The sequence below is a fragment of the Podarcis cretensis genome, assembly GCF_951804945.1.
Source record: "Podarcis cretensis genome assembly, chromosome: 1".
NCBI classification, from domain to species: Eukaryota; Metazoa; Chordata; class Lepidosauria; order Squamata; family Lacertidae; genus Podarcis; species Podarcis cretensis.
In genome coordinates this window covers 18,249,990-18,263,044 of record NC_137170.1, presented here as the reverse complement: position 1 = coordinate 18,263,044, position 13,055 = coordinate 18,249,990, and the positions used below count along the sequence as shown (strand labels likewise).

Below are 13,055 nucleotides of genomic sequence, written 5' to 3'. Positions count from 1 at the left end.
TGTTTTCCTTGCTGTAGAAAAATTAATAGTACCACCTTGTGAAATTGTGTGTTAGCGGTGCTTTACTAGCATTTGTGTCCCAGTGCAATGTTTGACATCAGTTCCAATAAATGGTTTGCAAATTGTCTTAATCTTGGCTGCTTTTAAAGACTCTAAGCATGTTCGAAAAGTGCACAGTTATGGGACGGGTGGACACAAAAATGCGTAATGTTGCCTTGGGTGACAGGCAATAAATGCCCACGTGGTCTGCAAATCATTCCCCTGCAGCCATTGGTAGAAATAAGGCCTGATGTCTGGAATGTCATCGAGGATTTTGATATGCTAACCTTTCAGCCTTGCAGCTACAGTGTTAGCATGCAGTTCATATTCTGCGGCAGAAGTTAAAGGTTGATTTGCCCGGGATGAAATTCTCACATGAGACTCTGTGGCCAAACTAGACATGTGCCTAAAGACATTGCAGGCAGATAGTATTATTGCTTTTCTTCAATTTATCATCCAGGCGGGAAGGGGAGCCTGACTCTCATTCTGAAGGAAACGTCGGAATGGGATGTTTAGCCCTTTTACTGCTGCACTGAGATTGGAATGGAGATTGGAATGGAGATTGGAATGGAATGGAATGGAATGGAGATTGGAATGGAGATCAGATCAGATCTTGGAGATCAGCCAAGAATCAGATACAATGGTACCTCAGGTTACAGACGCTTCAGGTTACAGACTCCGCTAACCCAGAAGTAGTACCTCGGGTTAAGAACTTTGCTTCAGGATGAGAACAGAAATTGTGTGGCGGCGGCATGGTGACAGCGGGAGGCTAAAGTGGTACCTCAGGTTAAGAACAGTTTCAGGTTAAGAACAGACCTCCAGAATGAATTAAGTTCTTAACCAGAGGTACCACTGTAGACAAGAAGAGCTCTTACCAAGTCTTTTATTCAATATTCACAGTGAGAGACTTAGAAACGGTTTCTCTGTTTCAGTAACAGCATTTCTCCGAGTAAAGTCCCACCCCCTCTCTCCTATTATACGTCATCCCTTCGTTGACTGATCTCTGCTTTCTGCCTCTTGAGCTTTCTGTTCTCCTACTCTCAATGCCCGCTGGGTCCTGGGAGGGGAGGGTCAGGAATGCTTTCTAAAGACACAAGTCTGTCAGCTGTCTCCCCCCCCCTGGTGCTTCTTCTTCCTCCTGCCCCTCTCCCAATATTTCCCAGCTTCTCCCGTCTGCAGCCTCGGAACTGTGACCTTCTGCAAACCACTGTTCTAAATCTATATGTCCTCTTTTCAGGAAGGTTCAGGATGGGGGTGGAATCTCCACCATTCCTCCTCAGTCCAGTCCTTAACGCGCACGCACAAGCACACACCACAGCTTAGTGGTGGTAAGGGAGCCCCCCTTGACACCAATAGGGATTTAACCTGCTTTCCAGTCTCACTGTTGCACTCAAAAAGACAAGCCTCCCTTTCCCACCCGCTGCCGTCAGAGCAAATGTAGGGCTCACGTACCCCAGCAATAAGGAAAAAGAAAAAAAAAAAAACCAAGATGTGCATAGTACAGGCATGGGTGAATTTCTCAATGAGTCCCAACTAAAGAATCATGGCAAGAAAAATTGATGGACTATGCAGAACTGGCAAAACTGACATATAAGCTACGGGACAAGGATAACTGTGACTTTAAGGATGAATGGGAACCCTTTACAAAGTATCTGAAGACGCAACAAAGCGAACTGGACTCCTTGGCAGGTTTTGAATAAACATTCACAAACCTTTTATTGATAATAATTAGCTAAATAGTTGGAGGATCTATACAACTTTGTAACATGCAGAAAACAGCATTCTTAGAGAAACCAAAGACTGGAACTGAGGGAAGTCGGGGTGGGGGGTGGGTTTTGTGTGGTAGGGGGGGAGGGAGGAAAAATGGGGGGGGGACAAGGATGATATGTTTTTGGATAATATGTCTTGTTATAATTTTGAATAAAAAACAAACAAACAAAAAAACCCAGTATGATTTAAATATTTATTCATCCAGAATAAAACCATTACTTGGGGGGGGGGGGGAGAGACTTTCTCCATGAGTGAGATGCAGATTTGAGGAATCAAGGGAAGGGTGATTAAGGAAGATACGGGATGCAAACTTAGAACTGGGTATCTCGAAGGGAATGACGGGTAGTGGGAGCATAAAGGAGTAAAGAAGCACAAGAAAAAATAAGATTACAGGTAAACCTCACCATTCATTTAAAGCACTTTGCTTCCCCCGGATAATATCGAGAACTTTTGTTCATTAGAGGTGCTGTGAATTGTAGCTCTGTGAGGGGAGAACTACAGTTCCCAGAATTCTTGGAAATGTTCTTTAAATGCATGTTGTGGATGTGCCCAGAGTCTAAGCTGTTTGGCACTGGCAGGAAACAGATAAGCCTGCAGGGGGGGGGGTAGGCTTCCTCTTCCTGTAGAGCGGCAAAAAAAAAACCTTTAGAAAATCTGGGAAAGGGCTGCATTCATATAAGCAAGGAGAGAGCCCATGTGTCCTCGCCTGTGGCAGAGAAATCTGTTATGGAGCTTTCGTGCTTGCAAACAGTTTGGCTGTTAACCGCGCATGAAAAATGTTTTCGTGCAAACTGGCTCCGGCTCTCTTCGTGTCGCCATGTAGTGATTTATGCCAGGATAAAGTGGCTGTAAAACTCTACTTAATTAAAGTGCCAGCATTTAACAGTCACAACACAGTGGCAGAAACGACAAGGTCGAGGGAGAGTTGATCTTTGCGACCCAGAGTTGTCCTCTTGCCAGGCAGTTAGAATCAAGGTCTTTGAAATGTGCTTCTCTTTCCTGCCCTAAAACATGTGGTTCTCTCTGCCTTTTTAAGTCTCTTTAAATGTGTGCATCCCATTCTTTCTCAAAAGCTTAAGGCAAGTCATACGCAGAAGCCTACATCATAAGGGAACACAGGAAGCTTTATAGCTAGTCAGACCTTGAGCCCATCTGCCTCAATATAGTTGACATTGGCCAGAGAGTCTTATCAGTATCTGCACAGACAGACGGCAGCCATGCCTTTATTGTGTGTTGTTGCTGCTGCTACTAGTGCTCTATCTTAAGTTGCAAAACGCATTGATTAAAATTAGTAAATCAAGTGGGAAATGGAATTAATATCGGGTGCAAAATGGCCCGAAAGGCGGTAGTTTCGTAAAATGTGCATCTACAGAACAAGCCATCTGCCTGTTTTTTAAAAAAGTAATCAGGGTTTCCGTAAGTACGTTGAATGCATAAAGGCCACAGCATGCAATGCCAGCGATGCTGTGATTGTTAGAGGCACTGACAGCCTCCCCTCCAGCTATTAACATTGTCTCCTTTCAACAACATAAATGTCAAAATGTCTGCTAGCCTAATTAGAGCAGTAGGTCAACCAGTGCTTTCTCTTGTGTAGCAACCTGGGCCGTTAGCTACATTAAAAAGGACCACCTTGGCTTAATCTTTATTTTCTCCATGTTTTGGTGTAGAAACTCAGCAGGATTATTTTCCCATATGACCTCATGGATTGTTATTATTAAATTATTTTAAATGCATTTGCATTCATATGTGTTTACACGCAAAGTCACTGGCAGTTTCACAGGGGACAAATCTGCAAAAAGTCAGCGGCTTTTTGTTACAAAATATTTTGCAACAATGAAAGGGTTTATCCTACATGGAAGCAATTTGCTCCCACAAAGGAAAAGGCATATTTCAAAATAGAAGGGTAAGCCAGTCTCCTCTTTTCCAGGCTAAATATACCCAGATCCTTCAACCGTTCTTCATAACGCTTGGTTTACAGACCCTTGGTCATCTTGGTCGGCCTTTCTGCACATGTTCCAACATGTCAATGCCCTTCTTAAATTGTGGTGCCGAGGATTTAACAATACTTGAAACAATAATACTTAAAAGTATTTAAAATACTGTATTTTTCTGTGTATAAGACAATGCTTTTTGCTAAAAAAAAAATTAGGCAAAAATTCGACGTCATCTTATACATGGATAGTGAATGCAGAGGGGGGACGTGCGATTAATGGCAGCAGCAAGCAGGAGATTGGCAGCGGTGATTGGGCGTGTGATTGGTGGCTGCGGCAAGGCCTGCTGGCGATTGGCTGTGGCTGTGGCAATTGGGCAGGTGATTGGTGGCTGCAGCAAGGGGGCGGGTGGGCTGTTGGTGGTGGCGAGCAGGCAGACAATTGGTGGCTGTGGCGAGGTGTCTGATCGCCAGTGGTGAGAGATTGGAGGAAGTGACCACCCCCACCCCCCAAAAAAGCTAAACAACTTAATTTCTTAATTTTGGCTCTAAAAAAGTAGGGGTCGTCTTATACATGGGGGCGGCTTATACACAAAAAAATATAGTAAGTAAAAATATCAAAAGCCTTTTGGAATGTTATGATTTAGTATGTTTACTTTATAGACTAAACCAGTTTCCCTGGCAAAGGGTGAAATTAGGTATGTCTTTAAAAACAAACAAAACTCCCTCCAATGTATTGGAGGCAAGTACCGTATTTTTCGCCCTATAGGGCGCACCGGCCCACAGGGCGCACCTCGTTTTTTTTGGGGGGGGGGGAATGAATAAAAAAATTTATTTCCCCGCCCCAGCCGCGGGGCTGGGGCGGGGGAAGCCCGAGCTTCCCCCGACCCCAGCCCCCAGAACAGGCTGCCGCCCCAAGCCTGGGAACTCCCCCCGGGCGCGCAAGCCTTGCGGACACCTGCGCAAAGCACAGGTCGTCCTCCGGAGGGTGCCCCGTGCTTCGGGCTGCAGGCTGCCGCCCCAAGCCTTGCGCGCCCGGCGGCACCTCCTGCCGGGCGCACAAGGCTTGCGGACACCTGCGCAAAGCACGGGGCGTCCTCCGGAGGGCGCCCTGTGCTTCAGGCTGCAGACTGCTGCCCGCATGCCTTGCGAGCCCACGGAAACTCCCCCCGGGCGCGCAAGGCTTGCGGATAGCTCCCTGAAGCCTGGAGAGCGAGAGGGGTCGGTGTGCACCAATGCCTCTCGCTCTCCAGGCTTCAGCGAAAGCCTGCATTTGCCCCATAGGATGCACACACATTTCCCCTTCATTTTTGGAGGGGAAAAAGTGCGTCCTATGGGGCGAAAAATGCGGTAATATTTCCATCATTCTTTTTTGATGCTTATATGTTAGATGCACTATGACTTTTTCTAATAAGACCTGGAGACAGAAACTGAAGTAACAGCCTTATGATTCCTCAGTGGTTCCTTTGCCTTTCTTGAGAGAATTGTAATGTTTTGGTGCTTGAGTAATGTCTGAGAGTCTTCCCTAGCTAGACGACAATTAGCAGTTCACTCTTTGCTGTGCAGTGGTGCTGAAATGGGATAAAATGCACTTAACTGTGGTGCGAGGCAAACTGGTTTTGTTTGCACGCTTCTCTGCTGTCCCACAAGAGTGTTCCGAAATGGAGTCATTTTCTGGTGAGGATGGGTTAAGTAAATAACAACCGTCATCCGGGTGTAAGAAAACACTGAACCCTAACCCACAATGGGCTGACATGGGCAAGTAAGGGAAAGAGGGAAACATTAAAGACGGAAGACAAAAAGACCTGCAGCAAAAAGATAAATAAAAACGCTGACGTGTGTTAGGAAAGCCCCCCCCCCCCCTTTTTCCATCTCCAATGCTCCATAACCCAATTCTGCTGTCTGTCATGGGACTGCAAAGTGGATTTGGAAAAGGATCTTGGAGGTCAGTGTTTCATCTATTAAGCCGTTAACTGCCCAAAACTCTGTATGCAGCACATGACTGGCAGGACGAAGGGGTGTGGGCTTTCTTTGATTTTTTATACTGTTTGTACTGCAAAGAGATGGTTTTGCTCAGACCAAAAGAGCAGGAGAACATCTCTCAGATGATAACAAACCAATTATATTTGACACGTTCAGTGCATGAGGTTGAACGGCAAATTAATTAGGGCTTCAGTTTGGGTTGAATTTTCCAGGGGCTGGGATGTTCCTCAGCTAATCAAATTCCCTTTTAGGTAAGATGGCAATGACTATGGTGATTTAATGCCTATGTGATTTCCGTCAATCTTTCTGAGGTCTGCTTCTGAGCAAGCAGGATAATCAAAGTTTGCCATTGGATGGTGCATTGCTTCTGATTGGGCCTCAGAAATGTCATCAGCTGAACTCAGAAAGCTGCTAACCCCCCCCCCCCCCGCTAGCAGATGGAATGTTTTTAAGCATTATCTTCAAAAGCTGAAATGCAGGCTGTGAGCTTTACTGATGGGGAGCAGGAAGTCTGTATCAATACCTGATTGCCTTTGGAGTGTTCTTTCATCACAGCAGATGAATGCTTTCTAGTTTAGTTTCTGAAGGGAAGGTAGAACTCTGAACTGAAGCAATGGGGAGGCAGTGGGGGGGATGTTGTTGTTTAGTTGTTTAGTCGTGTCCGACTCTTTGTGACCCCATGGACCAGAGCATGCCAGGCACTCCTGTCTTCCACTGCCTCCCGCAGTTTGGTCAAACTCATGTTGGTAGCTTTGAGAACACTTTCCCACCATCTCATCCTCTGCCGTCCCCTTCTCCTTGTGCCCTCAATCTTTCCCAACATTAGGGTCTTTTCCAGGGAGTCTTCTCTTCTCATGAGGTGGACAAAGTATTGGAGCCTCAGCTTCAGGATCTGTCCTTCCATTGAGCACTCAGGGCTGATTTCCTTCAGAATGGATAGGTTTGATCTTCTTGCAGTCCATGGGACTCTCAAGAGTCTCCTCCAGAACCATAATTCAAAAGCATCAATTCTTCGGCGATCAGCTTTCTTTGTGGTCCAGCTCTCACTTCCATACATCACTACTGGGAAAACCATAGCTTGAACTATACGGACCTTTGTCGGCAAGGTGGTAGGGGATGGTCAGCAATAATTCCCCAGCTCCACCTTGCCTTTGAAATGGAAGCTCACCTGAGCCCCCTTTTTCTGAATCTAGCCTTTTTGTTGCCCCTAGAAAAGGAAGCAGGAAGGTGCTCACAGGCCGGTCAAAAGTTCATGTTGAGAATTCTGTGGCTGGTCAAATCCCCACTCAGGCATGAAGCTCACTGGGTGACCTTGGGCCGGTCACCATCTCTCAGCCTAACCTACCCCACAGAGCTGTTTTGAGGATGAAATGGGGAGGAGGAGAACCATGGACACCATCTTGAGATCATTGGAAGATAAAGGTGGCATATCAAAGAATCGTAGAGTTGGAAGAGACCCCAAGCTTGAAGTAATCCTTGAGATCCTACTTCATCCTAACTTTTTCATAAAGGTTAATGTACTTCAGCAGCTGTGAAAAGAATTATCTCATGGATTACTTTTTTGTATTTTAGTTTCAGTACCGGGATAACAAGAGTGAACTTCAGCTCTCTCAGAACTGCATGCTGTTTCATTTTGAGCTCTCAGAAACTATGGATGGGAGCAAAATAAAATAGAATAAAAGTCAAGCATTTTAAAGTATTATTGATTTTAGTGGAAGAGTTAAGTGAAGTCAGTGGTACTTAAAAGTACTTAAATCCTGAGTGGACCGTGCGTCTCCATTTGTGTAAAGGCATCAAGTGTTTACAGGAAAATTAAGCTCTGTAGAGATGACCAATTAAAAATAAAAGTAGTGTTGTACCAAGGCATGTTAGCAAACATTATAAGCCTTATTTTCCAACATCTTATTTGCCTGTAATTCTAAACTATATCCGGACTCTTTTGCTCAGGTCTCTGCTTGCCAGCTATAGCCAACAAAAAATCCTATCGTTCTGTGTCTACCGAGTGTTTACAAGATGTCCTGGAGGAAGCATTTGGGTTGGTATTCAAAGCACAACTTCAGGACTTATCTAACAAAGTATAATGTATGGCACCTATTTGCCAAAGTATCAGGTGACTTCACAACAGTCAGCTGACCTGCAGAAGTGTAACAGATGGCTTTGGGTCTAGCCCAAAATATATAAATGAGCCCAAACTAAGGTGTTCTAACGAAACCACTGGGCTTAAACCTCCAACTGGAGCCAACTGCTTTCAAGGAAGACCATCTCAGCGGAAAGTTTCTCACAACTTAAGGATAATTCTCCACTTCAAACTAGTAGCATGAACAACAATCCATACGTTTCTGGTTCAAGATCAGCTGTCCTCTCTCTGCCCCTGTGATTGAAAGAGCTGATAGCAAGTCTGATTTTGTATTACGCGTCAACAGTGTTATTATAACACTTTAACTCAGTGGGTGCCTGAAAATGCTCTCTCAATAAATGGTGGTATTTATAATGAGCCCAGACCCCACGCTGAGCAGCAATGAAACAATTTATAGGCCATATGGAGAGCAATAATCTGCCACTTTCACGCACACAACGAAGTCTCCCGAAGCAGAGTCAACTCACTGCACACCCACCGATTAGCCAACGCATGGCAAATGCCAAGTCACAGTTGCGGCACTATGTGGAAATGCATTTGACCTCTTCCAAAATGGCTAAAATATTTCGTTTAAAAGCATGAAAGGACTGGGGGGGTGCTTGAGACATTCTACAACATATATAAAATAAACATTTCCATACGGCTCGTCTCAAGTCCAAGAACAAGGCAGGTTTGAGACAGGAGCAGTGCAAGAAATGAGCCAGACTGATTTTACAGTGAGAGAGAGCAGTAAGACTGGCCTCTGTGGAAGATAAAAAGGCCTGAGATGAGGGCAGTCCTTTTTCATCTGTTTATCCCTGTATTCACCATTTTTGGGGAAATGGGTGGAGATGGATCAAGCCAGGGTGTTGGCAGCATAGCTAGATCAAAAGGGGGAAAGTTTGGGCAGGATTTTGATAGGAAAAATTACAACACACAGTTAACTCATCAGGCAGGCAGTGGACCCCTTCAGACTGGTGATTTTTTTTTGCAGGCAACACGTCGTGGCACAGTAATAGTGCATTAAAGGTGAATTTATACCGGACTGTCTGCTTTATGAGTTGTCCATAGGGAAGCTCTTGTATTATAGCACAACAAAAGCAGAACAACACTGCCGCCACCCCCAAAAAACTTTAGTAGACTAAGAGGTTACAAGATTTCAGCAGGAAGTTTATGGGGCATGCATTGTTGTTGGAAAGAAAGCAGTATGCCCACCTCAAAAAGTTTGTAGGTAAAAATAGTATTGAAAGCAGGATCTACTATATCTGCCCTGGTACTGCAATGAGATCATCAGGTGGCAGCTGGTAATGATCTTGAAGAACGTTCTAACTGACAGGCAGGGTGGCCTCATAAACACTGACACAAAAGATAAAGAGATTTGCATACAGTCCACATATGTAAACATGCAAATTTAGAAACGATTACTATAATTCTTGTACAAATACAACACGTCTCATCATATAGGGGAAGACTGAAACTAGGTGACCTGTCCAGGTGCTAAGTATTAATGGGCAACATCCAGACTATCATTATTTTGTGGGAGGGATCCAGGAGCATACCAGAACTTTATGTGTGAGCAGCTGAAGTAGATTAAAGTGCTCTATTTCCAGGGTGCAACAAATCCACTTATAAAAGCCAGATGTTTTGTTGTTAGGATAGTGCTGGAGAAATGCAACACCAAAGAGAGAGGTGGTTTTGTTCTCCCTGATCTACAATTATATTTCGAAGCATCATGTTTATGCTGGTTGAAAGATTGGATTTTACTAAAGAACAGCCAGACCTCTTAGAGATCTCTAAGAGGTCTGACCCTCGGATGATTAAACTGGATTGCTGTAGTGGTTACTGTGAGGTAAGGAATCAGGAACAGATACTCTATAGGAAAAGGTTAACCTCTTTTTAATATTACTAGTACCCCCAAAAGTTAAAGTAAAGTTATGCCTCTATTTCTGCTTTAAAAAATAAACGTTTTTTCCAAAAACGTGCTATATAAAAAGATGAAGAAATTTATCTTCTTGGTTATTTGAAAAAAACTGACATGTAATTAAAGGGAAAATAATATCATAAGTGCAGAACTACCATAAAAACCATAAACTACAATTTAAGCACTAAATTTAGAATAATGGCAGAGCTATAGCTAGAGGCTGTTGCCACTTACCCCTAGGGAAGTCATCTGACTCTGTCTAACTGCAGTGCCGACCCAGCTGTGAAAACTGAAACTTTTGATATTTTTTCTCTTTTGATGTCAACTGCTTATTGCATTGTTAATAAACTTATTGCAGTGGACAAAAAAGTACCTCAGAGCCTAGCTTAAATACCAAGGAAGTTTTGATTTGGGAGTGGTGTGCCTTATTTAAAGTCAATTGGGAGAAAATGCAAATGGCTTACTCTAGCAAGTTTTAACAAATTTATCGTGAGACAGTTTTCATGCCCCATCCTTAATGTTGGTATGCAACTGTTTGCAGTTTTATTCAGCTTGTTCTCATGCTGGATCCAAGGGCTCCAGTAATCTGTATACATGCTGTCATGATTGTTTAAAGAAAAGGTTAAAAGAGCAAAACCTAAATAGCATACATTAATTAAAACAAACATTTTAAAGACAGGAGCTAATGTAAACCAGCCAACTATTTTCCAACTATTTTCCAGTTGGTGCTTGTCAAACTCAGCCTTGGTTTGCAAACACCAAGGACCGTTCTCGGAATAGTCATCTTTTGTGTACATATTTCTTACAGAACGGTCTAATGATGTCGTTGTTAGCACATTGCTGCAGTTTTTTCTGTGTTGCCTTCCTGTGGGTTTCTTTTGGGGAAGGGAACCTGATTTGTGGCAGCTTTTTTGTAACAAAATACAATTGCACAAATACAAGCCTTTTAAGGGCTTGTTTGCTCTTTCCATGTAGGTTCACCCCATTTAAGGAATGTCATGGGTGGAGAAGGTTAGCAAATTGCAGTTACTCCAGTGTCAGTTTCTGTTCATGCCAGGGGAGTCAACAATTATTTAATTCCTACTTTTCATTCCATTAGTTATCTTCCTTTCTTTTTCTTAGTAGCATAGCACTACTTTATTATTTCTTAGAAAGTGAGACGCAGCCAGCAAGTAAATCCCGCCCCCTGCAGAACAGAAACTGACATTGGGACAATTGAGGGGCTCCAGTGTGAAAGTAAACTTGGAAGGGCCAACTGGACTTTCTCGATTGATTCTCAAATGAAGAGATAGGTGATCATGGAGGAGCTTTCTGAACCACTGGGTCAAAAGCTAAGGGAAAGTACGGACTGTGATTTTAAGATCTGGCAGTGATTTAGGAAAGTCCCTTTCACCTCAAGCTACTCGGCTCAGTGAGACAGAACAAAAATATTTGCAGCTGTAAATTAGGTCATTTTTTACATTTCACTTCTCTTTAGCACAGTTTGAAGTGCAGCACTTCCCCCCACCCCACCCAGCCTCTGCCTTGCAGATTTCAAGTATAACAACAGGAAGAGTTTATAAGGCTGCCATGCGGTAACTGAAAGGAGATAGAACATCTCAGGTTGCTGAAGAAGTAAACCTGAAAGGCCACCCACGGTTGAGAGGTCTGGATCCTAGTTTCAGTTTGCTGTGTGTGCCTTGTCTTGCTGTTTATCTATCAGAGTTTCCCACACTTGGGTTTCCAGCAGTTTTTGGACTACAATTCCCATCATCCCTCATCTTTGTAGCCCAGCACAGTCTTCTTTCACTGGCAGTGGCTCCCTGGCACCTCAGTGTAGAGCAATGATGGCCAAACTTGGCCCTTCAGCAGATTTTGAACTACAACTCCCATCATCCTTAGCTAACAGTGGTCAGGGATGATGGGAATTGTAGTCCCAAAACAGCTGGAGGGCCAAGTTTGGCCATCACTGGTATAGAGGTTCCTTTCGCATCGCCTGCTCTCTGATTCTTCAAACTCAGGTGTGAAGAATCTGTTGCCCTCCAGGTGTTGCAGAACTACAACACCCACCATCCCTTGCCATTGGCCATGATCGCTGGGGCCTATGGGAGTTGTAGTACAGGAGCAGCTGGAGAGCTGAAGGATCCCCACACCTGTCCTAACTGGGTTGAACTTGGGACCTTCTTCATGCAACAGCTGAGCTATAGCCCCTAGTCCTGGGCCAAATATTTTGATCCTTGTCAAGTAAGTGGAAAGTTCCTGAAAGTTGTTTTCCTCTATCTTATGGGGAATGGGAGAAATTTTAATATTTAAATGTGTTTTGGAGGGGAGAGGGTTATTAGTTTGTTCTTGTTTTTATTCTGTATTTTGTGGGGAGGTTTTTTAATCTTGTGTCTTTAGGTTGTGAACCACCCTGAGGTCTATGGATGGAAGGCAGTACTGTATACAAATTTAATAAATAATAATAGTAATATTTTAGAGGAGGGGTGTTCCCATATTAGAGGAAGTGTCGGAGGGTCTCACACTCTTTCCTTGCCTACAAAGCAGTCTTGCTGCTGCTTTAGGAGTGGCAGCAAGGAAGCACTGTGGTAGCAGAATGGGCCGTTGGGAATACCTGCTACACCATGATGTAACATCATTCCTAGTGATGTTAAATTTTCGAGAATAATCTTTTGGTGGATATTCTCGAGAACAGTCTCGATTAATGAGAATATAAAGCATATTTGTTACCAATGAGCAATAGTGCTGAACTGCTTAGAGAAGCTCTGCCACTTTTGGAAGCTGCAGCAAAGCTGGGTTGTTGTTGTTGTTTAAAGTGAAAGACTGTGCTACTGTGTGTCTGTGTATTTTTGGCCCAGCATAAATAGCATTCCCAGCGTGGATGCTATTTCTGGACCCTTACCTTGCGGCACAGATGGATGCAGTGAATGTTTTCACAAGTGCTCTCTCACGCACAGTAAACGCATTATACAGTGGTACCTGGAGTTAAGAACTTAATTTGTTCTGGAGGTCCGTTCTGAACCTGAAACTGTTCTTAATCTGAGGTACCACTTTAGCTAATGAGACCTCTCGTCGCCTCCGCACAATTTCTGTTCTCATCCTGAAGCAAAGTTCTTAACCTGAGGTACTATTTCTGGGTTAGCAGAGTCAGTAACCAGAAGCATCTGTAACTTGAAGCGTCTGTAACTCGAGGTACCACTGTACTGTCTGCATGTATGTCAACATTGTTCATGTGAGACAGGGTTGTTTTTTTTAAATGTTACTTGATGCCTGAGCTTGGAAGCCCAAGCTATGACTCCTGAGAAGTAAGCAAGCCT

The 13,055-nt window shown here is 43.9% G+C and overlaps 1 protein-coding gene across 11 annotated transcripts in view; it reads left to right on the top strand.

Moving 5' to 3' along the window:
- The window catches only part of EVL (Enah/Vasp-like), a 148,889-nt gene that overhangs the window by 48,301 nt on the left and 87,533 nt on the right, over window positions 1-13,055 (top strand). Inside the window, exon 1 of one of the 11 annotated variants that reach the window (XM_079948325.1) lies at window positions 5,632-5,684. The exons of the other annotated variants lie outside the window; for them this stretch is intronic. Within the exon in view, the coding sequence (XP_079804451.1) occupies window positions 5,647-5,684 (38 nt within the window). The 5' untranslated portion in view covers window positions 5,632-5,646. Of the gene's footprint in view, window positions 1-5,631; window positions 5,685-13,055 lie in introns of those variants that run through there. 11 annotated transcript variants of the gene reach the window in all.